General features: G+C 44.1%; 1 protein-coding gene across 6 annotated transcripts in view; it reads left to right on the top strand.

Annotated features, from left to right (window-relative positions):
• The window catches only part of erbb4 (erb-b2 receptor tyrosine kinase 4), a 798,196-nt gene that overhangs the window by 394,564 nt on the left and 376,922 nt on the right, over positions 1-26,710 (top strand). For all 6 annotated transcript variants that reach the window (XM_033024309.1, XM_033024312.1, XM_033024311.1 and 3 more), the window contains exon 3: positions 5,254-5,440. In XM_033024309.1, coding sequence (XP_032880200.1) covers positions 5,254-5,440 — 187 coding nt within the window. The remainder of the gene's footprint in view (positions 1-5,253; positions 5,441-26,710) is intronic.

Raw genomic sequence — 26,710 nt, 5'->3', positions numbered from 1 at the left:
ACACCTGTTCACAGAGACCATGGCCTATAAAGTGGATGAGGGAAAATTGCACATTCATTAGGTATCTGCCATGCATAGCACTCAATCTGGGGTACACATTTGCCGCTGAAATCCCATCCATCAGGAACTGGGCCAGCCTCTCTTTCCCCTCCCCTCAACACTCATCACTGTCCAGCGCTCCAGGAATCTAAAACCCAAGGTGGCACAGCGAGTAATGTTGCCGCTTCACAGCACTGGAGACCTGAGTTCAATCCTGACCTCGGATCCTCACTATGTGAACTTTGCATGTTCTCTCTGTGACTGTGTGGGTTTCCCTAGGGACTCCTGTTTCTTTCATATCCCAAAGATGTGTGGGTTAGTGGGTTAATTGACCTCTGTAAATTTTTTCTAGTTTGTGGGTAAGAGTGAAATTTGATGAGAATGTGGGGAGAATAAGATGTAGTATAGATGGGTGGTGAACGGTCAGCACAGATTCAATGGGCTGAAAGGCCTGCTTCTGTTCAGTATCACTCTGCGCTCGCCATATGATCGCCACATGGTCGCCACATGTTCGCTGGTGGCTCTGGTGAGTCTCCTTCATGGTCGCGAGGAGTTCCCGCATTCTGGGAACTAATCATGGCCTCAGTATGGTCGCCGCAAATCTTTCAACATGTTGAAAAAATTTTCTCCGACCAAAAATTGGTTGCCATGGAGAAAATCAATACTTTTGTGGTCGTAGGTGCAGTTGTAGTGGGGTCGCCATGTAGTTATAGGTAGTTGAGCTAGTTGTAGGTAGTTTTAGTTCATCGCCTTTGCTGATCGGTCATTTTCATTGGCTCATTGGGGGGAAAAAAACGTAAGCACGAGTTTTCAGAACCAAGGATAACCGACCGGTAATGTTAAATGCCCGCTAAACTTCACAGCTGTGTATCTCTGGCTTATTAAAAGGTATCTGGCTTCTTAAAAGTGTCTCCACTCCTTCTTCCCCGCCCCCCTCCCCTCTTCTCCCCCCTCTTCTCCCCCCTCTTCTCCCCCCTCTTCTCCCCCCTCTTCTCCCCCCTCTTCTCCCCCCTCTTCTCCCCCCTCTTCTCCCCCCTCTTCTCCCCCCTCCCTCTTTTAAAGGACTTACCGTACACTGTGCTAGCCATCTTAACCTTCCTGTTCATCGGGGTGTGTGTCTGTATCATCTTGGCTTTGCACCGTGAATTTCAGACAGCGCTCCTCCACTTTCCCTGGCCCCCGCGTTTACGGTGTGTGTGTGTGTGTGTGTGTGTGTGTGTGTGTGTGTGCGTGTGTGTGCGTGTGTGCGTGTGTGCGTGTGTGCGTGTGCGCGCGCGTGTGTGTGTGTGCGCGTGTGTGCGCGCGCGCGCTCCACTCTCACACTCGCCGTTCCAGGTCCCGGTTTTTCAGGCGACTGCCGCAAACTTGACAGTCGCCGCCGTCCGCTGCAAGATCGCCCTAGTGGAACAGGCCCTTAACTCTAACTCCAACCAGTTTCAACTGGCACTCATCCTCCAGGCAAATGACTAATGTGTGCTTGGGTCAAAGTTCAGGCCTACTGAATCAGGGCGATAATGGATTTGAGGGTAGTATTTCTCTTTCCCAGTTCTGGGTAAAGGTCTTCAAGCTGGACCGTTGACTGCTTCTCTCTCCACAGATCCCACATGAGTGACTTGCAGAGTGTTTTCAGCTTTTCTATTTTCATTTCAGATTTCCAGCACCTGCACCTTTTTTTTCTGATTTGCACTAAGTGACAGTTAATGGAAGCAAATCACATTTGTAATAAAATCTTCTGAATGTGTATTTTTTAACATTCTGGGTAAGATGCTCGTAAGGAAGTCCACTACATGTAGTCTGATCTTTTGCTAACCACCCTCGTATTGTCAACCATTCAGCTGGAAGCCACTGGAATCCATGATATATTTTTCAGTCTACTGGCCAGCCCTAGAATTAAAACTAAATCACACAAAGACCCTTGCAGAGCAGCATCCGAATGGATTGTCCTGCCTCTGCAACCCCACTCTGAAGTCAACCCGGCTATCAGCTGCACTCTGTTTCTGTACAGGAATTTTAATTTGCTGGCTTTTGGAGGGTCTTCTTATGAGAAAAGGCGTACATTACTTCATGCATTTATGGATTATCATTCGGTGGAGAAAGGGTTACCCTCCTTTACACCCATCCTGAAACCAGGTTTTGTACCTGCCTTTACCCCTTGGCAGGTATGTCCCTTTGCTCAGTTTATGTTACAGAACAAGCTAAAGTACAGCATTTGCATTTCCTCTTTCACTCGACATCTTTGACACATTAATACAAACTCACATTTTGTTATTGAAGTCTGTTATTGAATGTGCATGAACTTTCTTAGCAGTCAGTGACTTTCAAATCCTAGCAACCCTCTTGGTTAGGAAAGCAGTGTTTTCTCTTGGCACTTCCGTTCTTGTGCTAATTGCCTTGAAACTCTGCCCTCAAGCAGTCGGCTCTTCAGCCACTGCAAACAGTCTACCTTTATTTGCTCTGACTAAACCTTTCACCATTTTAAAGAGTCTGAACAACCTTTCAGCTTCCAATGATCAGCTTATTCAAGACTGAGATCAATAGATGCTTCAAGAGATCCGGTGAGAGGGCAGGAACGTGGAGCTGATGAAAAAATTCAGCCAAAAACCAAATCTTGTCTTAATTTCTTATGTTGTGTTTAGAGAAATCAGTGAGACTGTCGTAGCCTTAATTTTTATTTGTTCTGCAATAATTACTCAGTTGAAAAAAGTAAGATTTAGGTTTTGCACAATGTTCCCTTAATCCTTCCCGGTCCCAGTGTGTGACTCTGGGTGGTGGTGTTCCAGACTCCCGGTCAGAAGACTGGCGTAATCCTACTCCAGGACCCAAAAACTAAATGTTTACAGAAATATTATTTGTTTGTTTGCTGTGAGTGTGAGCTCCCTGTGCACTAATCATCTTTCCTGCACTGCAACAATGGCCAGCCCATAGAAATAAAAAAGCCTCGGGTTGCCGTTAACCTACTGTATAACCATGGATGTTGCTGAGCAGTTTTATAAGTGGATTACATTATAACCTGCATCTTTCCATTCTTCATGTACAACAGAAGGCATGAGCAGGTTTTAAAATGCAGAATATAAGACGGGACTCTTCTATGCCAAGTCATATTATGATAGTCATGTTATTGTAAGAACTGTTTTTATTTTCCTTTTAAACAAGAACATTTACTAAATGGTCAATGGGGAACTCGGAAGTCGTGTTTTCCTCTACAGCTGGCATGACGATCAACAGTGACCACAGACTTTGGTGGCAGGAAGTCACTGAGGCTGGGATTAAGCAGAATCAGTTCACCAATACATTCCCATCCCAGCAATATCAAGTCCATCCACACTACCCGATTCACAGCACTCCAGCTCTGCGCTCTCTACTGAAATTGACCACAGAATCTACCACAGTTTTTTAAAGTCCATGAATTGTCACCTGATGATGACAAACACCGAGGCGGGCAGTCACCTGTTAAAGGGTAACTGTGTCTTGGAGATGGAATGCAGACAGATGTACAATTGCTCCCTTGATAGCTGACGTGAGCTCTGCAGCATTTGATGTCAGAGTGAAGGGTCAGAAAGCACTGTAGACCATTTTGCTGCTGTTTGTCGAAAGTAATTTCATACACTCCCATGCTGTTGACATGAGAATAAATTGGACAAAAATATTGACCATTTGCTGCCCCTTGAGAAACTTTCACCCTCTGCTTCCTCCTCCCCTCTCACAGCTTTCCACCTCTCATTTATCTTCCCTCCCCTCTCCTGTCCAAGCCAGTGACTTTGCATTAGCATTGTCTGCAAATTGTCTATGTTTCTGCAGCACTTCATCCACACATGGCCATTCAGCCTCGGGGAAACCACCTGCTAGCACTTCACAGCTGATCCTGTCCCTGGACAACATTAACAAAACACAGATAGACACAGGCGCGCACACACACACAGTCACACACACAGGCGCACACACAGGCGCACACACAGGCACACACACAGTCACACACACAGTCACACACACAGACACACACACAGGCGCACACACAGGCACACACACACAGGCGCACACATAGACACACACACAGTCACACACACAATCGCACACACAGGCACACACACACACAGGCGCACACACAGGCACACACACACAGGCGCACACATAGACACACACACAGTCACACACACAATCGCACACACAGGCACACACACACACAGGCGCACACACAGGCACACACACAGGCACACACACACACACAGGCACACACACACACACAGGCGCACACACACACACATGCGCGCACACAGGCACACACACACAGGCGCACACACAGGCACACACACACACAGGCGCACACACACAGGCACAAACACACACAGGCACACACACACAGGTGCGCACACACACACACACACACACACACACACACACACACACACACACACACACACACACACACACACACACACACACACACACACACACACATCCCACACACACACACACATCCCACAATCACCCATGCAACACAAATGCACATGCACACACATACACACACACACACACACACACACACACACACACACACACACACGCACACACATACAATTGCAACATGATCTAAACCAGTAGGGGCAGATTTTCCTCCATTCTGTCACCTCTCCTACCCCCAACTGCCCCCCAATTCAGCACCCCCATAGTGTGAGCAACCAGCTGAGATCCACTGTGTGCTTGTAATTGTTGTGCTGGAAATTATTTTCTTATACCAGAGAAAGAGGCCATTCAGTCCATGCCAGCTATCGGGGGGGCAATCCCATTAAACCCTTTTCTCCTCCTTCCTTTATTGCCCTGTATTTCTACAAATTTTTCTCTCTCGCACACCCCTTCAGTTCTATTTTCCCATTAATGTACACTGGTGGCAATTTACAAAAATTGGCAAATTAACTCACTCACCCACACATCCTGGGATGTGGAGGGAAACTGGAGCATCTTGGGGAAACTCACACGGTCACAGTGAGAACGAGCAAACTCAACACAGACATCTTCGGTGCTCAGTATCAAACCCAGTTGTGAGGCAACAACTATATTATCTGTGTTACCCATTTTCAGGAGACTGGCACTCAGGCAGAGCTGGTGGCACTCTTCAGCTCCCATCCCATTATTATTAGTGTGCGATTTGCAAAAGATAATAGTAGTGTTGGATGATTTTCTAACCCCACTTTGTGTATGTTTTCTTTGAATCTTCAGTCCATTCGAGAGGTCACCGGATATATCCTGGCTGCTCTGAACCAGTTTGAATATCTGCCGCTGGAAAATCTGAGAATTATTCGAGGAACAAAGTTGTATGAGGAGAGATACGCGCTGACTATTCTGCTGAACTACAAGAAAGATGGAACATTTGGATTGAGGCAGCTGGGCCTGCAAAACATGACAGGTAAGATTCATTGACAGATGTCAGAGATTTATACTGCTCTGCCTTTAGAGTGAAACTCCGAGCTTTGATTCAGTTCACTTGTCAGATACAACTTTCAGAATGAGCCATGGGTCTAGACAACTTTAAATGGCTTTAAATAAAGAATGAGCAGGAATAGAGTGCAATACATATATAAAGCAATAGTGAGGACTCAGCTGGTGCAGGGTCCAATTCTAGGCACCACTCTCTACGAAAAATTCAAGTTTGGAGAGAACACAGAAGCGCTTTACTGGGTTGGTGCGAGAAACTTTGATTATATGGAAAGTAAAGTGGAAGGAGATTCAACAGAGGAGATCAAGAAGGGTATTTGTCAAGTCAAAAGGAAGAAATACAGTAAATACATACGATATATGAAATAGAAGCAGGTGTAGGATAATAGATCCCTCACACTTACTCTTCCATTTGCTAAAATCATGGCTGACGTTTTACCTCAGAGCTACTTTAGTCCACTAACCTCATGGCTTCCGATTTCTGTAATATCCAGAAATGTATTAATCACTGCCTTGAATCCACTCAACGATTAAATGTCCATGGCCCTCTCGAGCCGGGAATTTCAAACACGTACCATCAGCTGGGTGCAGGAGGACAGAATCACCAGCTCAGAACAAGCAGCTATGGTCATGTGGGTTGCATGCAATGCTATTTCACTGTGCCTCCTGTTGACAGAGACCTTGCTCCATTTCCATACATCACTTGGGCATTAAACTGGTGTCTCCCCTCATTTATAATTGGATTACTACCACCGAGCAGAGGTCCTGAACACGGACTTTCAGTAAATGACAAAAATCACCCAAATTCATGATTCTGTGCTGAAATACATTTAGTTGAGATTGAGAGATTGCGAGGACTGTATACATCATCTGAACATGGGATATACTTCTCTTTCACTCTACTCCTCCTGTTATGAGCAATATATGCTTATGACCATCCTGGGAATTAATCTGCTGACAATCCAACAAAATCTTGATGACTGAGCAGGCCATCCTTCCTAACTGTAGTGCTAACTGCTGGACCTGAGAGGTAACACCACTAAAGTAAAATGCCACTTTTAATAAGCAACTGTAATTACAGTGACTTCCCCTTTGTGAAGATTAAGTTCCACACGTCTCCTCATCTGGATTAAATATTAGGCTTCAGTTCTTTCCCTTCTCCGACCTAGTACCTTTGCCTGCTGTTTCAATAATTTCTATGTTATCATTTCTGAATTACGTTCCAGATGATCAAACACAGAACCCTCAATAGTTACAATGGGGCTATAGTTTTTACTTTGGTGGGGTGACAATAAGACAGCAGTATTCAAATGAGTCGAGTATTAAGAGTGAAAATCTGTTTCAACAGAATTAGACATTCACAATGCAGTATATTTTAGGTAGTGATTGCAAACTTTAAAGTCCTCTGCTCAAATTAAACAGGCTCCACGCTGCTAGAAAATGTCATGTGCAAACAAACAAGTCCTCCAGCCATCTTTCCAATGGATTTTCAATGTCTCGCCACTTTTTGATTATTAGTATTTCTAAAGAATCTGAGAACAGATGTAAGGAGATGTAAGGAGACTATTTTACAATGATATTACAAATATTTATGTTTGTATTCGGCGTCATAGGTCACCGAAAATTTTCAACATGTTGAAAATCCAGCGGCGACCAGAACAAGGTACGACTCTTTGGGCGACTATTCACAACCATACAGGCTTCACCCTGCGACATGTCACCAGGGTTTCGCCTGTATGGTCGTGAGTAGTCTCCTCAGTCGCCCAAAGAGTTGTAGCGTCTTTCTGGTCGCCGCTGAATTTTCAACATGTTGAACATTTTCGGCGACCTGCAAAGACTTATGACGAGTGCCGGTAGTCGCCGAAAAAGTTGCGTAACTGGGACAGGCCCATAACACTTCTGGTCAGTGTCTGAGAATGTGGCCCTGATCCATTAATGTCTATATATTTAGCCACACTCCCTACAGGTGTTGCTACAAGAAACCTTTACACTCTGAAGATTATCACATTAGGACCAGTAACATTGAATACACCAGTTGTGTGTGAGGGTGCTGAATTTTGACAAGCCCCTTGAGTAGATGGATGGGAAGGTGAATGGGCTTCCTGAGACAGTGCCCAGTTATGTCAAAGATAGCAGCTGACTTAACCTCAAGCTGCAGATTACTCAGCAATGTAAATTAAAACTAATCTCTGCTTTTGTCATGAATAATAATATACTTTGCAAAAATCAGAATCAGATCTTAGATGGCTGTTATTGAGTTTGGCTGAAGTTTACTTCAATTGCTGGTAGCTAGAGTCTTTTTACAAGGGTAGACATGTTCAATACAAGCGGGCACAATTTATGATGAGAGGCAGAAGGTTTATAGGAGCTTTACGAGGCATGCTTTTTCCACGCAAAGCCTGGAAAGCATTGTCAGGAGAGGTTGTGGAAGCAATATAATAGTGACCTTTAAGGAATTTAGATAATCATATGAAAAGGTAGTGGACTTGACTTGAACAGAGGGATATGAATCATGTACAGGCAAATGAGCTTAGATTAATTTGACATCATGGTCAGCACAGAAATCGTGGGCCGAAGGGCCTATTCCCATGCTATACTTTTCTATGTTTTAAACAAGGACACACTCTGAATGTCTTATGTCACCTCTCCCAAGTTGCCTCTTTTTTCCCCTGCTGGTTGGAAGAGCATAGTTTCAACACATCAACCACCCAGTGAACAGAAAGGGAAGAGTATAGAGTCAAGAGAGTTTATTGTCATGTGTCCCAGATAGGACAATAAAATTCTTGCATTGCTGCAGCACAACAGGAAATTGTAGTCATAATACAGATCAGATCAGTGTGTCCATATACCATAGAATATATATATATATATATACACACATCAGAAAACAGATTAAGTGCAATAGGTTGTTATAGTTCATAGTTTGTTTGAAGTTGTGTTTAATAGTCTGATGGCTGTGGGGAAGAAGCTGTTCCTGAACCTGGATGTTGCAGATTTCAGGCTCCTGTACCTTCTACCCAATGGCAGCGGAGAGATGAGTGTGTGGCCTGGATGGTGTGGGTCCTTGATGATGCTGGCAGCCTTTTTGAGGCAGTGACTGCAATAGATCCCCTCGATGGTAGGGAGGTCAGAACCGATGATGGACTGAGCAGTGGTTAAGACTTTTTGCAGCCTTTTCTGCTCCTGGACGCTCAGATTGCCATACCAAGCCACGATACAACCAGTCAGCATGCTCTCTACTGTGCACCTGTAAAAGTTCGAGAGAGTCCTCCTTGATATACCAACTCTCTGTAATCTTCTCAGGAAGTAGAGGAGCTGATGTGCTTTCTTTATGATTACATCAGTGTTCTGGGACCAGGAGAGATCTTCGTAAATACGCACGCCCAGGAATTTGAAGTTCTTGACCCTTTCCACCATCGACCCATTGATATAAACGGGACTGTGGGACCCCATCCTACAGTCCCTTTCTGAAGTCCGCAATCAGTACCTTAGTTTTGCTGGTGTTGAGAGCCAGGTTATTGTGCTGGCACCATTTGGTCAATCGGTCAATCTAAGTTCTATACTCTGACTCATCCCCATCAGTGATGCGTCCCACAACAGTGGTATCTTCGGCGAACTTGATGATGGAGTTCGCACTATGTCCGGCTATGCAGTCATGAGTATAGAGTGAGTACAGTAGGGGGCTGAGAACGCAGCCTTGAGGTGCTCCCGTGCTGATTGTTATCGAGGATGACACAATTCCACCAATACGGTCAGACTGTGGTCTGTGAATGAGGAAGTCGAGGATCCAATTGCAGAGGGATGCGCAGAGACCCAGATCTGAGAGCTTGGTAACCAGCTTGGAGGGGATGATAGTATTAAATGCCGAGCTGTAGTCAATGAATAACAGCCTGACATATGAGTTTTGGAAGTCATTTCCTTCCAATAGTGTCAACGTGAATGAGAAAGCCCGAGATCCAAATCAAAGAGCTGATGGTGTCAAAATGGTTAACAATCCAGACGATGCCCAATGCATAAAGATTGATGAACTCATGGAAAAAAAAGCTGCTAATGCTTCAGTTTATTGAGTTAGCAATGTTACAACATTTTGAGATTTAAAAAATCAAGTCTGCAATTTATCCCATCAGATAAAGCATAAAAAGAAGTTTAGAATTAGAATGCCATTTTATTGTCACTATACACATGTACAATGAGATTAAAAGCAGCTCCTACTCAGTTCAAAAAACAAAAAACAAAACAAAAGGGGGGGGGGGGGGGGGGGGATAAGGTGCACAGTTCTGCGGCGCTATATACATATCTATAAAAAGACAATGGGTGAATAGAGTGAATAAATAGGATTCCTATATACAGTATGGGTTATTGCACATATTAAAAATTACAGTTACCGTACAAATTACAGTAGGTGGATAGATGGAAGTCCGGGGGTTAGGCTGTGAAGTCAGTACATGTGTGAGTTCAGGGAGGTTATGGCTTTTGGAAAGCAACTGTTCTTAAGTCTATTTGTCCTTGTTCTGATGCACCTATAGCGCCTCCCTGAGGGCAGCAGGTCGAACAGGCCAAACGCAGGATGGGAGCTGTCCTTGATGATGTTCTTCGCCCTGCTGAGGCAGCGGGAGGTGTACATGTCCATCAGGGAGGGGAGAGGGCAGCCAATGATCTTCTGTGCTGCCCTAACTACCCTATGAAGCCTCTCCCTGTCTGCCATGGTGCAGCTGCCGTACCATGCTGTAATGCAGTATGTCAGCAGGCTCTCAATGGACGAGCGGTAGAAGGTCAGCAGCAGGTTGGAGTCCAGGTTGTGCTTCCTGAGGACCCTCAGGAAGTGCAGCCGCTGCTGAGCCTTCTTGATGACCGCTGTGATGTTGTCTGTCCAGGAGATATCAGCGGAGATGAGGACACCGAGAAACCGGAAGGTGTAGACCCTCTCCACACACTCGCCGTTGATGTATAGGGGGGCTAAGTCGGTGCTGTGCCTCCTGAAGTCGACAATGAGCTCTTTTGTTTTCTTGGTGTTCAGAGCCAAGTTGTTTTCTGAGCACCAGGCTGTCAACTTCAGGACTTCCTCTCTATAGGCTGCCTCGTCTCCCCTTGAGATGAGTCCGACTACTGTAGTGTCGTCAGCAAACTTGACGATGCGGTTGTTGTTGTGGGCCGGACTACAGTCATGGGTGTAGAGACAGTATAGGAGGGGGCTTAATTTGACACCTAATTCACACCTAATTCACTTTCATATCAGTATTAAAAAAGTTATGGCCATTTTCATACTCGGAAATTAGCATCTTGTTCCCTATTGCTTTTCCATTGACAACACAAAAGATGTGATCAAGGACAGTCAAAAGCCCATAACTTTCTTAAAAATTAAGAGAACTGAATGAATTTTTCAGTTATTATAGATTGAAGCATTCTGAAACATATATGAAACAATCTTACTTGGATGACCTGAAATTAAAGCATATAATTAGTTAGTTACCCAATTGTAGCTAATTACAAAATTCAATTACTAGATCTAAACATCTATCCATTTCTTAAGAAAACGTTAACATTTTTAAATAGCATAAGTGTTCAAATAACAATCACACAATAATTCACAATATAACATGATTTTAAAATCTCATTGTCATTAATTTATAGGCCAAATGGAAGGAATTTAGTGTTTAATTCCTGTAAATTAATGACCATTTTAATCATCTTGCGAGTGGCATTTTGTGGAACGCGCTGGTTTGGAACGTTGCATTTGCGGTGAATTTAAACCTCATATCGGCAGGAAAAATACTGCCGGTTCGTATATTTACATAATTACATTTTCGCAACGTGAAATTTTGATTAAAGGCATCCTTAGAAGCAAGTTTATATATAAAATAAACGGCTTTCCTTTACCTGTCCCGTACATGAAATCCATCCCTGTTGTCGGCGTTGACGGCTTTAGAAGGTTATTTTTAATTTACTCCTGTTCGTAAAATATCCAGTGCAGTTAAAAGAAACTTAATGAAACGGCAGTCGATGCGATTATTCTTTAGCAGCCTAACAGACATCAATTTGAATAGGCTGGAGAAACAAAACATTTTAAACCCGCCCCCCCCCTCTCAAAGGCGCCAAAGTCGCGCACACGGGCAGCGACAGATCTGCAGCGCCACTGAAGGTAAGTTTTGTAACATACCTAATTGAGTGTGTACTGGTAGTTCAGATTAATCCCTGGAGCATGGAGGAATACACATTGTGTATACAGCCGCACACTTGTTGAAAACACATACCTTGACTCTTCCATGTCAGTCAGTGATAGGGTTGGGTTACTGCAGACACTTGCTTGTCAGTTTGGTGATTTGGTCAGCAAGCCCATTTTGCGCTATTACCATTTCACAGGATGCCAAAAGTAGAGAATTGGTGGGAAATAAATGTAGCTTTCCTCAGAGGTAGAGGAATATTCTGCGTAACTGATCCTGCTGCCTAGTATACTGCCTAGTTTCTCTTATACTGGGAAAGCAGAAGAGGAAATAGTGGAAATCAAAAAGAAAACTGCAGAAGTTGGAAATCTAAAACAAAAATAGAAGATGCTGGAAATACTCAGCGGGTCCAGCATGTATCTAAGGGAAGAGAAACTGGGAGGACATTTCAGGTCAGTGATCCGTGACCAGAAAGCAGCAATGGTTTTGACTAACCAAGCAGCCTCTCTTTGACCCTGGCTGTTTAGTTTTAGTGTTAGTTTTAATTTAGTTTAATTTTGTTTAGTGATACATCGTGGAAACGGGCCCTTTGGCCCACCGAGTCTGCACCAACCAGTCTTCCCCGCACACTAACACTATCCTACACACACTCGGGACAATTTACAATTTACAATTTAACCAAGCCAATTAGTCTACAAATCTGTACGTCTTTGGAGTGTGGAAGGAAACCGGAGCACCTGGAGAAATCCCACGCAGTTCACGGGGAGAACGTACAAACTCCATACAGACAGCACCCGTTGTCAGGATCAATCCCAGCTCTTTGGCGCTGCAAGACAGCAACTCTACCGCTGCGCCACAGTACCGCCCTGTGTGACATTGTATTTAGGGGCGCGGGTCTTTCTCCCACATCTGTGCCCCGATGTGACACCAAATGTAAGTTCCCCACTCAGTCTCTCGGCCCAGCAGATGTCAAAGAGAAGAGAATAACTGCAGCCACAATATAGCTTCAGAATCGTCAAGGCTGGAAGCTGCAGAACTGAAGCCTGCCTCTGCAATTGTCCCTAAGGACAATGTTATTTGGGAAAGGCAATCTTCAGAAGCCTGGCGTGCTCCCCCAGACATCATTGAAATGAGAGACAAGCAGGGGCAGAAGCATTTGCAGTCGAAGTACACAGCTAAATAAATAAATGCCACAATAATTATTACCTGTAATTAAATCCTACATTTCAACAAGTAATCCCAAATGATCACTGAATGACTCCCATTCCGAATCCGACCTTGCCGTCCTGGGCCTTCTCCATGGTCAGAGTGAGTCCCACTGCAAATTGGAAGAGCAGTACCTCATATTTTGCTTGGGTAGTTTACACCCCAGTGGTATGAACATTGACTTCTCCAATTTCAGGTAGTCCTTGCTTTCTCCCTCCTTCCCCTCCCATTCCCAGCTCTTCCACAGCCCACTGTCTTCACCTCTTCCTTTCTTCTTCCCTCCAACCACCCCCCCCACCACCCCCACATCAGTCTGAAGAAGGGTCTTGACCCAAAACATGACCTATTCCTTCACTCCATAAATGCTGCCTCACCCACTGAGTTTCTCCGGCATTTTCATCTACCACTGAATGTCACATTCTTTTTATTATTACCTATTCATTTTTCAGAACTGGTTGTGCCTGGCAAAGCCAGCATTTAATGCCCATCCCTAATTGCCTTTGTGAATGTGCTGGTGAGCCACCTTCTTGAACCACTGCAGCCCTCCATGTGAAGGTACTGTCATTGAGCCGTTGGGGAGAGAGGTCTAGAATAATGAAGGACTGGCTATGTGTGTTTTCAAGTCAGGAGGGTGTACAACTTGGAAGGGAACCTGTGGGTGCTGGTGTTCATCTGCTGCTCTTGTGTTTCTTGATGGTAGTGGTCATGGGTGTGGGAGATGCTCCCATGGAAGCCTTCTTCTTAAAATTCAATAGGATTTTGCTTCAACAATTAATCATGTATGGTAACCTTTAAAGAAGCATAATCAATGTTTCAATGTAAAAAGGAATGGAATAATATTCACCTATGAGTAATTGCAGAAGTACACCTTCCAATCAGGAGAAATCCTGATTAATAAAGAGGTATTTCTCAGAAGCTAAGTAATACCACTAGTTGCACACTATAAACACAATGTTTACAATTGAAAAGGAATTTTCCTGGCTTATTGGGAATGCACTTACCGTGTGCGGACGTGGCGTCGAAGGACGAGAAGCCGGAGCAAAGAAGTGGAAGCCAAATAACCGGACGGAAACAAAGCCGAAACGCCAAATAAACGAAAGCGTACGAAACCGAAATGCCAACAAACCGAAAGATGTGAGATTTCATTAAGAGCACACTTGGATGAATAGATGCAAGCAGCATGTAAAGCGTCTCTTCCATGCGCGCAATACATGAAGCCGTTGAAATGAGACAACTGTCACACCAAATATAGACACAAAATGCTGGAGTGACTCAGTGGGACAGGAAGTATTTCTGGAGAGAAGGAATGGGTGGCGTTTCGGGTCGAGAACCTTCAGACTCAGTCTTCAGGTCTGAAGAATGGTCTCGACCCAAAACGTCACCCATTCCTTCTCTCCAGTAGATGCTGCCTGTTCTGCTAAGTTGCTGCAGCTTTTTGTGTCCATCTTCGGTTTAAACAGTTTACAGATTATCTGATGTTTTGTGCTTTGGAGCTTATTGTGTGCTTCTTGTTGTCGGGGGGGGGGGGGAGGGGGGGGGGGGGGGGGGAGTGGGAGGAGATAAAATTGTTTGTTGTCATGCACACTTGTTATCGGCCCGCCAGGGAATTTGTGTATGTCCCCATGTTTTAAAAGCGATTTACTATAGCTGCCAATGCCCCGAACCGTCTGTCCCCGCAACCGGGGTGGGGGTGAATCACCCGGTGTGGGTGTCAGGGGATAAATCACCCCGTGTGTTGGTTGGGGTCCGGGGGTCGGGTGAATCACCCTGGTGTGGGGGTTGGGGTCCAATGGTGGTGCATCGCGGTCAGTGACTCTGGGTGGGTGGAGGGACCAGCCTGTCTCACACCTTTGCTCCACCTGGGGCTGCCGACAGACACAGTGCGACCACACGGGGGAGACGAGGCAGAGGGCGGCCGTGGGAGAGTGGGGGCTGTCCCGAGGGATGCGCTCCTTCGGCCGCTTACAACTTGGTGCTCGGGTTCAGAGTGCCCAGTCACCTATGGCTTGTGTGGGAAAATGACCCCCACCCTCCCGTCTCCATCGGCCAGTGATGTGATGGACGTGGAGGTCTGGACCAATCGCTGACAAGTCCTGCCCCGCCCGGCGACGTCATGTCCGTTATTTGACTTTTCGGCTGAGCGGCCATTCGGTTAGTTGGCTTGTAGGCGACGCAGCCTTTCGGTTAGTTGGCGCTTCGGTAGAGTGCTCTTTTGGTGAGTTTGCTTTTAGGCAACACAGCCTTTCGGTTAGTTGGCTTTTAGGCATCCCGCCCTTATGGTTAGTTTGCATTTAGGCGTCCCACCCTTTCGGTTAGTTGGCGTTTCAGCTTCGTACGCTTTCGGTTATTTGGCGTTTCGGCTTAGTTTCAGTTCGGTTATTTGGCTTCCACTTCTTTGCTTCGGCTTCTCATCCTTCTATGCCACATCCTGGAACCTGCACTTTCATCCCTGCCTTTGAGACAAACATGTCTAGGCCAATGCCCCTCCATATTACAGCAAACATGCTTGCTGTTGGAGGTACAAACCTTTTGAAATGGGTTAAATTAAGGTCACATTCGCCTTCCTGGACAGATCTAAGAGAGACACTGTGATGTGTAACATTTTGAAGAGCAGAGAAATTCTCTTTGTTGTCTTGGTCAACATTTATCCCACAGAGTTGTCACAAAAAACACATCAGTACCAGGGTAAAGAAACCTATCCGTACACAAATTGCCTGCCCTATTTCCAACAGGGAACAAGCTTCAAAGAAGCTGCTCATTGGTAGTAAAGTTGTGTAGGATATCCTGTGGTCTGAATAAATAGTCTTTTTGTCTTTGATTTGCTGTTAGATGTGTACGAGCTGTAGAGGAAGTCGATGTGTTTGTAAACAAACGTCTGAAATGTGTATGGCAAGTGTTAGAAACTGCTGTACTTCTCAAACTTGCTTTTTTTATTACAACCACACAATGTGAATAGCACCGGCTTAATCTGTTTGGATAAAAATTGTCAGCGTGACATTTTAATTAATGTAATCATTCAGAGGCATAAATTATCTTGTATGGTCAACTGCCAAAACTATGAAATATGAACTGCTCAACTGAGGATGAAGCACAAAGATTTGCTGCACTCAACAGTAGAGGCAGAAGGATTTAGAGCCTGAATATGTGCCACTATGCAGTGCAAACTATCCCCACATGGGTGATTCTGGGGCACATTAGATTTCCCCCAGTTACTTTCTCAGAATTGGCGGCATTTGATCAATGATGTAAGATCATTTATACCCTAAATGGAAATAGGCCATAACTCATTTTAGTGTTCTTGGCAGCTGGGTTATGTGCTCAAAATATGCCATAATGAATATTAGATAAATGAAATCGGGTTAAACCAACTGGGTTAGTTTGGAAATGTAGCACCAAGCCAGATAAATGACAGTGCAAAGAGATTCTTATGTTGTTTTATCTGAACAGGAGGGTTCTTGAACCACTTGACCTTAACTGTTTTTAAAGCTAATGTTTGGTTTTGTTGCATGTCTGTTTTAGCAACAAAGAGAACAATTGCCTGATGTTTGAAGCTCATGAGGTTACAGTCTACAGCAGAGGATCATTAATATGTCCAGCACCAGGGTATCTCTGCGCTTTCATATGGCCACGTAGCAGGAATAACCATGACTAAATATAACCTTGTATGGTAGGGTGAGGTGGGTGCAGAATCATAGAAACATAGAAACTAGGAGTAGGAGCATGTCATTCGACCCTCAAACCTTCACCAATACAACCAAAACTTCAATACTCATTCCCGATTCATCCCCCATTTCCCTTGCTTATTTTGGATTAAGAAATATATAAATGTCTTACTTGAATATATTTCATGACTTCATTGGGAATGAAATTTTGCCTGATCTCAATTATAATTGGTTGTGTCCCCTTAGATATGGACTCTGAGTATCAGGGGTGGGAAGAGACGGAGGGGTTCTTCACACTGATCTTGAGGGTTTCACTTTCTACAATTCTGCTCCATTATCTCTGGAACTAATGAATGGGAAAGAAAAATAGGAAATCATATGCTTTGATGCCTTGGGATGTTTTACTTGGCTGCTAGCATCCCTGAAAATTCCAAGAGGGTTAGCTACCAAGGGAGTAAGCTGCCTGGAGAACAGCAAATGGAGCTGCCTAATAATTTAGATAATTGCAAACAAAAGACTGGAATTAACAATTTTTTTAGGAAAGATTGACGTGTGGGTTAATAAATTAAGAAGGAAAAGGTACAGTGTATACAGATGGTACCTGAGTGGAATATTATTGGAATCATTGGAATCGAGAATCAGAGGACTTAGGTTTAAGGTGAAGGGGGAAAGTTTTAATAGGAATCTTAAGAGTTATATTTTAACACAAAGAGTGGTGGGTGTATGGAACGAGCTGCCAGAGGAAGTAGTTTGGACAGTAACAATTGCAAAGTTTAAGAAACAATTAGACAGGTACGTGGATAGTGTAGGAAAGAACTGCAGATGCTGGTTTAAACCGAAAATAGACATAAAATGCTGGAGTAACTCAGCGGGACAGGCAGCATCTCTGGAGAGAAGGAATGGGTCACACAGTTTGAAGAAGGGTCTCGACCCGCAACATCACCCATTCTTTCTCTCCAGAGATGCTGCCTGTCACTCTGAGTTACTCCAGCATTTTATGTCTATTTTAGGTACATCTACATGGATTGGACAGGTTTGGAGGGATGTTGGCCAATGTGGGCAGGTGGGACTGGTGTAGATGGCACATGTTGGTCGATGTGGGCAAGTTGGGCTGAAGGGCCTGTTTCCATGCTGTACAACTCTGTGACTCTAAAAAAATTACCCTGCAGAGGAGCAAAAGAACAAATTGCCAAAAGCAATGCCATGAGGATAAAAGTGAGGTGGAGATATCAGCATTTACAGGGAACTGATTGTGTGAGCATCACTGTTTGTGTGCTGTATGTTGGAACTATAGCAACTGAGGATGTAGAAAGTCTGAGGGACAGATCACTCAGGGACACAAGCAACTGCAAATGCAGGGATCTTGAGCAAAACACAAAGTGCTGGAAGGATTTAGTGCAGTAGAATGGTGAATGTTGGAAAAGAGTGGTGGGTGCAGGATAATGTCTGGCAAGTGATGGGTGGATACAGGTGAGGGGGTAAACTTAGGAATGGGGGGGATGAGAGTATGAAAGAGGGGAAAGGAGCAGGATGACTGTGGCAGTAGGAGATGGTGGGAGAAACGGAAGTGCACGGGGAAGATAGAGGGATGGGGTGGGGTTCACGGGGAAGAAAGGGGGTGTAGGAGGGGTATTAATCAAAGTCGGAAAATGTAATGTTTTTAATTTTCATACCGTGGAGTAGTAAACTACGAAAGTGGAATATGATATTCTGTTCCTTCCGTTGGTGTGTGACCTGACTCTGGAAATGGAGGAAATGGAGGAAAGGGTGAGATGGGAATGGAATGGGATTAAAATGATTAGCAACGGGGAGATCCAGCAGACCTTCTCGGACAGAACGCAACTGTTCGTCAAAACAGTCATCTAGTCTAGGCATGGTCTCACCAATGTAAAGAAGGCCACATCAGGATTACCAAATACGAAATATGAAGAGTAGCAGGTGAATCTCTATCTCACCTGAAAGGAATGCTGGGGTCCCTGGATGATGTGTGAGAGGAGGTATAGGATAGTGTTTCATCTCCTGCAGTTACAGGGGTAAGAACCTGGGGAGGGGCAGTTTTTTGTGGGAAGGGATAAGTAAATCAAGGAGTTGCAGAAAGAGTGGTCTCTACAGAAAGCAGAAAAGGGCGGGTATGAATGATGTGACTGATGCTGGGATATCATTGAAATGGTGGAAATGCCTGAGAATGATGTGTTAGATGCAGAGGCTCTTGGGATAAAAGGTGACAAGTAAGGGAACTTGTTCTGTCTGGGGGGGGGGGGTGGAGGGAGTGAGGGCAGAACTGCAGGACCCTGAGGACAGATGTGTGAGGGATCCATTTACAACAGCAGTGGGGAAACCACATTTACTGGACAATGAGGACATTTCGGATATCCTAGTGTGGAAAGACTCATCATATAGCAGATGCTGCGGTGATGGTGTCCTTGCAAGAGGCAGGATAGGAGGAGATATAGTCAGTGTAACTGTGGGAATGGATGGATTTGCAGCAGTGGTCAGTACGTAGTCTATCCTGGGTGATGGAGATGGAGAGATCCAGAAAGGAGATGGAGGTGTCGGAGATAGTCCAAATAAATTTGAGGGCAGGGTGGAAGTGAGGAGCAAAGTTGATGAAATTAATTAATTCTGCATGGATGCAGGAGGAATGCTGGATAAAGTAATTGATGTAGTGAAGAATGTTTGGGAATGAAGCCAGTGCACCGTGTACAGTGTTCAACGTAACCAACAAAAAGGCAAACTCAGCTGGGCTACATGCGAGTGCCCAAGGCTACACTTTTAACTTCAATCAAGTGAGAGAAATCAAAAAATAAGTTGTTGAGGATGAGGACAAGTTCTGCCAAGTGGAGGAGAGTATTAGTAGGGGGAAACCGATTGGGTTTCAGTTCAAGGAAGAACCGGAGGGCCATGAGACCTTCCTGTTGGGGAATGGACTGGACATCCATGGTAAATATTGAGGTGATGGCGGTCTAGTACTTCAAAGTTATTAATATGCTGCAGAATATGTAAGGTTCTGTTGTAGGTTGAACTGGATAAGGGTAAAGAAGATAAAACCGAGGTATTTGGAGATGAGTTTGGTAAAGGAAGAGCAAGCAGAAACAATGGGTCTGCCAGAGCAGTCCTGCTTGTGGATATTGGAAAGGAGATAGAACCAGGCAGTGCGGGGCTGGGGAACTATTAGGTTGGAAGTTCTTTAGTGAAATTGACTCCCATTTCTCTGTTAAATTATTAAAAGAATTGTGTTATTATCCTGCTCTAATAATATCATTGCTATAAATTGTTCATGGGAGACGTCAGCTGTCGCAAGGATCAAACCTCCTCCCACAAAAAAAAGAGTCGCTTTCATTTTGCCCAATAAGTAACCCTTTGGAATTGCTTTCATGCTTTTTACAGCTGATTGGAATAAATCTAAAAGATAATGAGAGTGGCTCCCGATGATTCCCAGCAGAGGGGTGGGGGGGGACAGGGGAGAGTGCGGGGACAGCTCTCCGCTGGAGGTGTCATGCACGCTGACAGTCAAGACAGTCAGACAGTAAGTGGGAACAGAAGTTTTATGCCACAGGAACACCCGGGGCTCAGAGTGAAGACAGATACAGTAACTGGTGTCAGCCTGTGTTTGAAGTTGAGTTTGCCTCCCGATTGTTTTGGCTGGCTTACTTCTGCTGCTTCCTTCCCCTGAATGGCGTTGTGTACGGCTCAGTAGGCAGCCTGTTATATTTGGAATACCCGTGATATTCAGCAGACCCTGCCTGGCGGCTGCCAGTTCATTTCAGAGGAGGCAATCAATAGCAGGAGTGTTAATAATGAAGGTAGACCACTGATTTTATTAACACTGTTCCTCGGAGTACTGAATTTCATTTTGTTCTGATATTTAGGAGCTCGCACCAGATTTATTCCAGTTAACTTCCCATCAAATTCAGTGCAGAAGTTTCACAGTGTCTAAGGATGAGGATGTCACAATACATTTTTAACCCCTAGTTTTGGGGGAGCAGAAAGGGAGGATAATATTATTGCTAATACTGAATATTATTGAACATTGGGATTCATCTTTTCATCCTATAGCTTGGAAATTAGGATTATAATACAGATGTCCACATGGTAATTAATACATAGTGAAGCCTATGGCATTAATTATATTATTTAATATATTCTCCATCCTCCCCCTGCTTAGATTTAGTATTTTGAGATATGGCATTTGTTGAAGTGTGTAGAGAAATGTGTTTGCACAGTTCTGTACACTAATTTGTCAAAGTGACATTAATGTTTGACATATTATTATGTACATCACTATGTTGTGATTCAGGGTGTTACGGCAACATTAGTGTTAAGTCATTAATGTTACAGTGTCATAATATTAGCCTAGAGTCATACAGCACGGAAATAGGTCCTTTAGCCCAGCTCGTCCATGATGACCACCATGCTTGTCCCATTTACCCACATTTGGCCTATACCCGTCTAAGCCTCTCCTATCCATGAACCTGTCCATATTTTGTTTACATATTGTTACTGTACTTGCCTCAACTACTTATTTTGGCAGCTCTATCAATGTACCCACCACCCTCTGTGTGAACAATTGCCCCTCAGGTTCCCATTAATTATTTTCCCTCTCAACTTAAAGCTATGCCCTCCTGATTTATGTACAATACTCAATCCCCAATACTCCTCGGACATACATTGCTGCCTGCACCTGATCCATGCCTCATTTTTGCTGACCAGAGTCCCATTTTTTCTTCACCTGCCCTGCCCTTCACTCTAACAGGAATATGCATACCTATTCACATTTCTAAAAGTGTCCAATTTTCTGGATAGCCCTCTGCCCACAAACAACCTAGTCCAATCAACTTTTACAAGTTCCTGTCTAATACAATCAAAGTTTGTGCCAGTTAAGAACTTTAACTTGTGGATCAGCCCTGCCCGTATCCATAATTATTTAAAATCTAATGGACCCACAATCCCATTTATATCAACGGGTCAATGGTGGAAAGGGTCAAGAACTTCAAATTCCTGGGCGTGCATATTTCCGAAGATCTCTCCTGGTCCTAGCACACTGATGCACTTAGAAAGAAAGCACATCATCGACCTGAGAAGATTACGGAGAGTCGGTATGTCAAGGAGGACTCTCTTGAACTTCTACAGGTGCACAGTAGAGAGCATGCGGCTTAGTTCGGCAACTTGAGCGCCCAGGAGCGGAAAAGGCTGCAAAAAGTTGTAAACACTGCCCAGGCCATCACCGGTTCTGACCTCCCTACCATTGAGGGGATCTATCGCAGTCGCTGCCTCAAAAGGGCTGCCAACATCATCAAGGACCCACACCATCCTGGCCATACATTCATCTCTCCGCTGCCATCAGGTAGAAGGTACAGGAGCCCGAAATCTGCAACATCCAAGTTCAGGAACAGCCACTTCCCCACAGCCATCAGACTATCAAACACAACTTCAAACAAACATAGAAACATAGAAAATAGGTGCAGGAGTAGGCCATTCGGCCCTTCGGGCCTGCACCGCCATTCAATATGATCATGGCTGATCATCCAACTCAGTATCCTGTACCTGCCTTCTCTCCATACCCCCTGATCCCTTTAGCCACAAGGGCCACATCTAACTCACTCTTAAATATAGCCAATGAACTGGCCTCAACTACCTTCTGTGGCAGAGAATTCCAGAGATTCACCACTCTCTGTGTGAAAAATGTTTTTCTCATCTCGGTCCTAAAAGATTTCCCCCTTATCCTTAAACTGTGACCCCTTGTTCTGGACTTCCCCAACATCGGGAACAATCTTCCTGCATCTAGCCTGTCCAACCCCTTAAGAATTTTGTAAGTTTCTATAAGATCCCCCCTCAATCTTCTAAATTCTAGCGAGTACAAGCCGAGTCTATCCAGTCTTTCTTCATATGAAAGTCCTGACATCCCAGGAATAAGTCTGATGAACCTTCTCTGCACTATGGCAAGAATGTCTTTTCTCAGATTAGGAGACCAAAACTGTACGCAATACTCCAGGTGTGGTCTCACCAAGACCCTGTACAACTGCAGTAGAACCTCCCTACTCCTATACTCAAATCCTTTTGCTAGGAATGCTAACATACCATTCGCTTTCTTCACTGCCTGCTGCACCTGCATGCCTACTTTCAATGACTGGTGTACCATGACACCCAGGTCTCGTTGCATCTCCCCTTTTCCTAATCGGCCACCATTCAGATAATAGTCTACTTTCCTGTTTTTGCCACCAAAGTGGATAACCTCACATTTATCCACATTATACTGCATCTGCCATGCTTTTGCCCACTCACCCAGTCTATCCAAATCACCTTGCAGCCTCCTAGCATCCTCCTCACAGCTAACGCTGCCCCCCAGCTTCGTGTCATCCGCAAACTTGGAGATGTTGCATTCAATTCCCTCGTCCAAATCATTAATATATATTGTAAATAGCTGGGGTCCCAGCACTGAGCCTTGCGGTACCCCACTAGTCACTGCCTACCATTGTGAAAAGGATTTACTCCTACTCTTTGCTTCCTGTCTGCCAGCCATTTCTCTATCCACATCCATACTGAACCCCCAATACCGTGTGCTTTAAGTTTGTATACTAATCTCTTATGTGGGACCTTGTCGAAAGCCTTCTGAAAGTACAGATAAAACACATCCACTGGTTCTCCCTTATCCACTCTACTAGTTACATCCTCGAAAAATTCTATAAGATTCGTCAGACATGATTTATCTTTCATAAATCCATGCTGACTTTGTCCAATGATTTCACCACTTTCCAAATGTGCTGCTATCCCATCTTTAATAACTGACTCTAGCAGTTTCCCCACTACCGATGTTAGACTAACTGGTCTGTAATTCCCCGTTTTCTCTCTCCCTCCCTTTTTAAAAAGTGGGGTTACATTAGCTACCCTCTAATCCTCAGGAACTACTCCAGAATCTAAAGATTTTTGAAAAATTATCACTAATGCATCCACTATTTCTGCGACTACTTCCTTAAGTACTCTGGGATGCAGCCTATCTGGCCCTGGGGATTTATCGGCCTTTAATCCATTCAATTTACCTAACACCACTTCCCGGCTAACCTGGATTTCAATCAGTTCCTCCATCTCATTTGACCCGCGGTCCCCTGCTATTTCCAGCAGATTATTTATGCCTTCCTTAGTGAAGACAGAACCAAAGTAGTTATTCAATTGGTCTGCCATGTCTTTGTTCCCCATGATTAATTCACCTGTTTCTGACTGCAAGGGACCTACATTTGTTTTAACTAATCTTTTTCTCTTCACATAATTAAAGTTGAATCTGAATCTGAATCTGAATATCTATAAAAACTTTTGCAGTCAGTGTTTATGTTCCCTGCCAGTTTTCTTTCATAATCTATTTTCCCTTTCCTAATTAAGCCCTTTGTCCTCCTATGCTGGACTGAATTACTCCCAGTCCTCTGGTAGGCTGCTTTTTCTGGCTAATTTGTATGCTTCAGCTTTTGTTTTGATACTATCCCTGATTTCCCTTGTTATCCATGGATGCACTACCTTCCCTGATTTATTCTTTTGCCAAACTGAGATGTACAATTGTTGTAGTTCATCCATGCAGACTTTAAATGCCTTCCATTGCATATCCACCATCAACCCTTTAAGAATCAATTGCCAGTCTATCTTGGCCAATTCACGTCTCATACCCTCAAAGTTACCTTTCTTTAAGTTCAGGACCCTTGTTTCTGAATTAACAATGTCACTCTCCATCCTAATGAAGAACTCAACCATATTATGGTCACTCTTGCCCAAGGGGCCAAGCACAACAAGACTGCTAACTAACCCTTCCTCATTACTCAATACCCAATCTAGAATAGCCTGATCTCTCGTTGGTTCCTCTACATGTTGGTTTAGAAAACTATCCCGCATACATTCAAAGAAATCCTCTTCCTCAGCACCCTTGCCAATTTGATTCACCCAATCTATATGTAGATTGAAGTCACCCATTATAACTGTTTTACCTTTGTTGCACGCATTTCTAATTTCCTGTTTGATGCCATCCCCAACTCCACTACTACTGTTAGGTGGCCTGTACACAACTCCCACTAGCGTTTTCTGCCCCTTAGTGTTTCGCAGCTCTACCCATATTGATTTGACATCCTCCAAGCTAATGTCCTTCCTTTCTATTGCGTTAATCTCCTCTCTAACCAGCAACACTACCCCACCTCCTTTTCCTTTCTGTCCATCCCTCCTGAATATTGAATATCCCTGGATGTTCAGCTCCTAGCCTTGGTCACCCTGGAGCCATGTCTCCGTGATCCCAACTATATCATAGTCATTAATAGCTATCTGCACATTCAACTCATCCACCTTGTTACGAATGCTCCTTGCATTGAGACACAAAGCCTTCAGGCTTGTTTTTACAACATTCTCACCCCTTATACAATTATGTTGAAAAGTAGCCCTTTTTAATTTTTGCCCTGGATTTGTCTGCCTGCCACTTTTACTTTTCACCTTGCTACCTATTGCTTCTACCCTCATTTTACACCCCTCTGAACTATAACAGCATATTGCACTTTATCTGTTTATTTATGTGTATATATATGGTCTATGGTATATAGACACACTGATCTGTTCTGTATTTATGCCAACAATATTCTGTTATGCTGCAGCAAGCAAGAATTTTGTTGTCCAATCTGGGACACATGACAATAAATTCTCTTGACACTAGTCCCAAAAGACTCATCCACCGACACTTCAGTGACATGCCCTGCCCTGGTCAAGCTTTACCCTCTCCTTTGTAGGGCCCTCGACATATTGTCCAAGGAACCTTTCCTAAAGAAAGATACAAAATGCTGGAGTAACTCAGCGGGCCAGGCAGCATCCCTGGAAAACAGGGATAGGTGACATTTCAGATTGTGTCATTTCAGCTTATTCCTGAACACATTTGATAAGTTCCACCCCATCTAACACTTATATTACAATAGTGTTATGAAAGCACAACAGCTGATTTCAAATTGTATCACAGCAATGAAGCCGTTGTCTGAAAGACCACTGTGCTACCATAGCATGGTAATGGTATTAAAGATGTATGTTTCGGTAGTTTTAAAGAAGTGTGATAGTTGTGTCATCATATTATCCAGGTGGTGCTTGAGTTGTGTTATAGTGGTCATTATATTGACCTACATTGTGTTACAAGTCACGCTTGACCAGGCTCGGTCAATTCTTCAAAGAGATAACTGTGAGATTAGACAGGGGTAAGGCACTGCATGCAATTTTTCTACATTTCAAAAGGCTTTTGATAAGGTTCAACGCAGTGGATTAATGAATATGGTAAGAGCACACAGAGTCATGGGTCAAGCAGCAGGACGGATGCATCATCTGGCCACAAAACAGAAGATAGAGGGTACAGGGAAATGTAAAGATGCTGGAACAGGAGAGGAAGGATACCCTGGGGTCAGTGTTGAGCCAAGTGTTGTTGCCAATTTATATTAACAGTTTAATTTTTGTAATTATGATAACACCAAACTAAATATACAGATAACAGTAAATTAGGATGATATTCAATACCGATGCTATCAGCAAAATACGATAGACAATATGGTCAACAATAAAGATAGAGTGGGCATCTCATTACCTAATGAATTTCAACACAGATAAGTGTGAAGTTTAATTTTTTGATAAGAAAACATGACGTGATCACATATTATAAAGCTCCAACACTCGGGATTTTAGTGGTGCCAGAATAGAAGGTTTTCTGGACTGTTGGATATAGTTACTATTAATACCCCAATACATTTTTGATTCACTTTTTCTATGTTACAGTGTTATATATTTTTCTGAATGAATCAGAGAACTTAAAAGCTGTCCCCGTACTTCCTTTCTCGACAGTCCTTTCAGGTTAGGCAGAGGTTCACCAGCATTTTCTCCAACCTCATCTACTGTATGTTTCCGCTATTCCAGGTGTTGACTCCTATATATCGGCAAGACCAAGAGCAGACTTGGCGATTGTTTCGCTGTACACCTTCGCTCAGTCCGCCTTGGCCTCCATGATCTCTCAGTTGCCAAACACTTTAACTCCCCTTCCCATTCCCAAACTGACGTTTCTTTCCTGGGCCTCCTCCATTAACAGTGAGGCCAAACGCAAATTGGAGGAACAGCACCTCATATTTGGCTTGGGCAGCTTACAACCCAACACTATGAATATTGATTTCTCTAACTTCAACTAACTCTTGCATCCCCGCTCTCTCCATCCCTCCCCCACCC

The sequence above is a fragment of the Amblyraja radiata genome, chromosome 7, assembly GCF_010909765.2.
Source record: "Amblyraja radiata isolate CabotCenter1 chromosome 7, sAmbRad1.1.pri, whole genome shotgun sequence".
In the NCBI taxonomy this organism is placed as follows: Eukaryota; Metazoa; Chordata; class Chondrichthyes; order Rajiformes; family Rajidae; genus Amblyraja; species Amblyraja radiata.
Note: the sequence above shows the minus strand (reverse complement) of the source record. Positions and strands in the feature narration are given on the sequence as shown.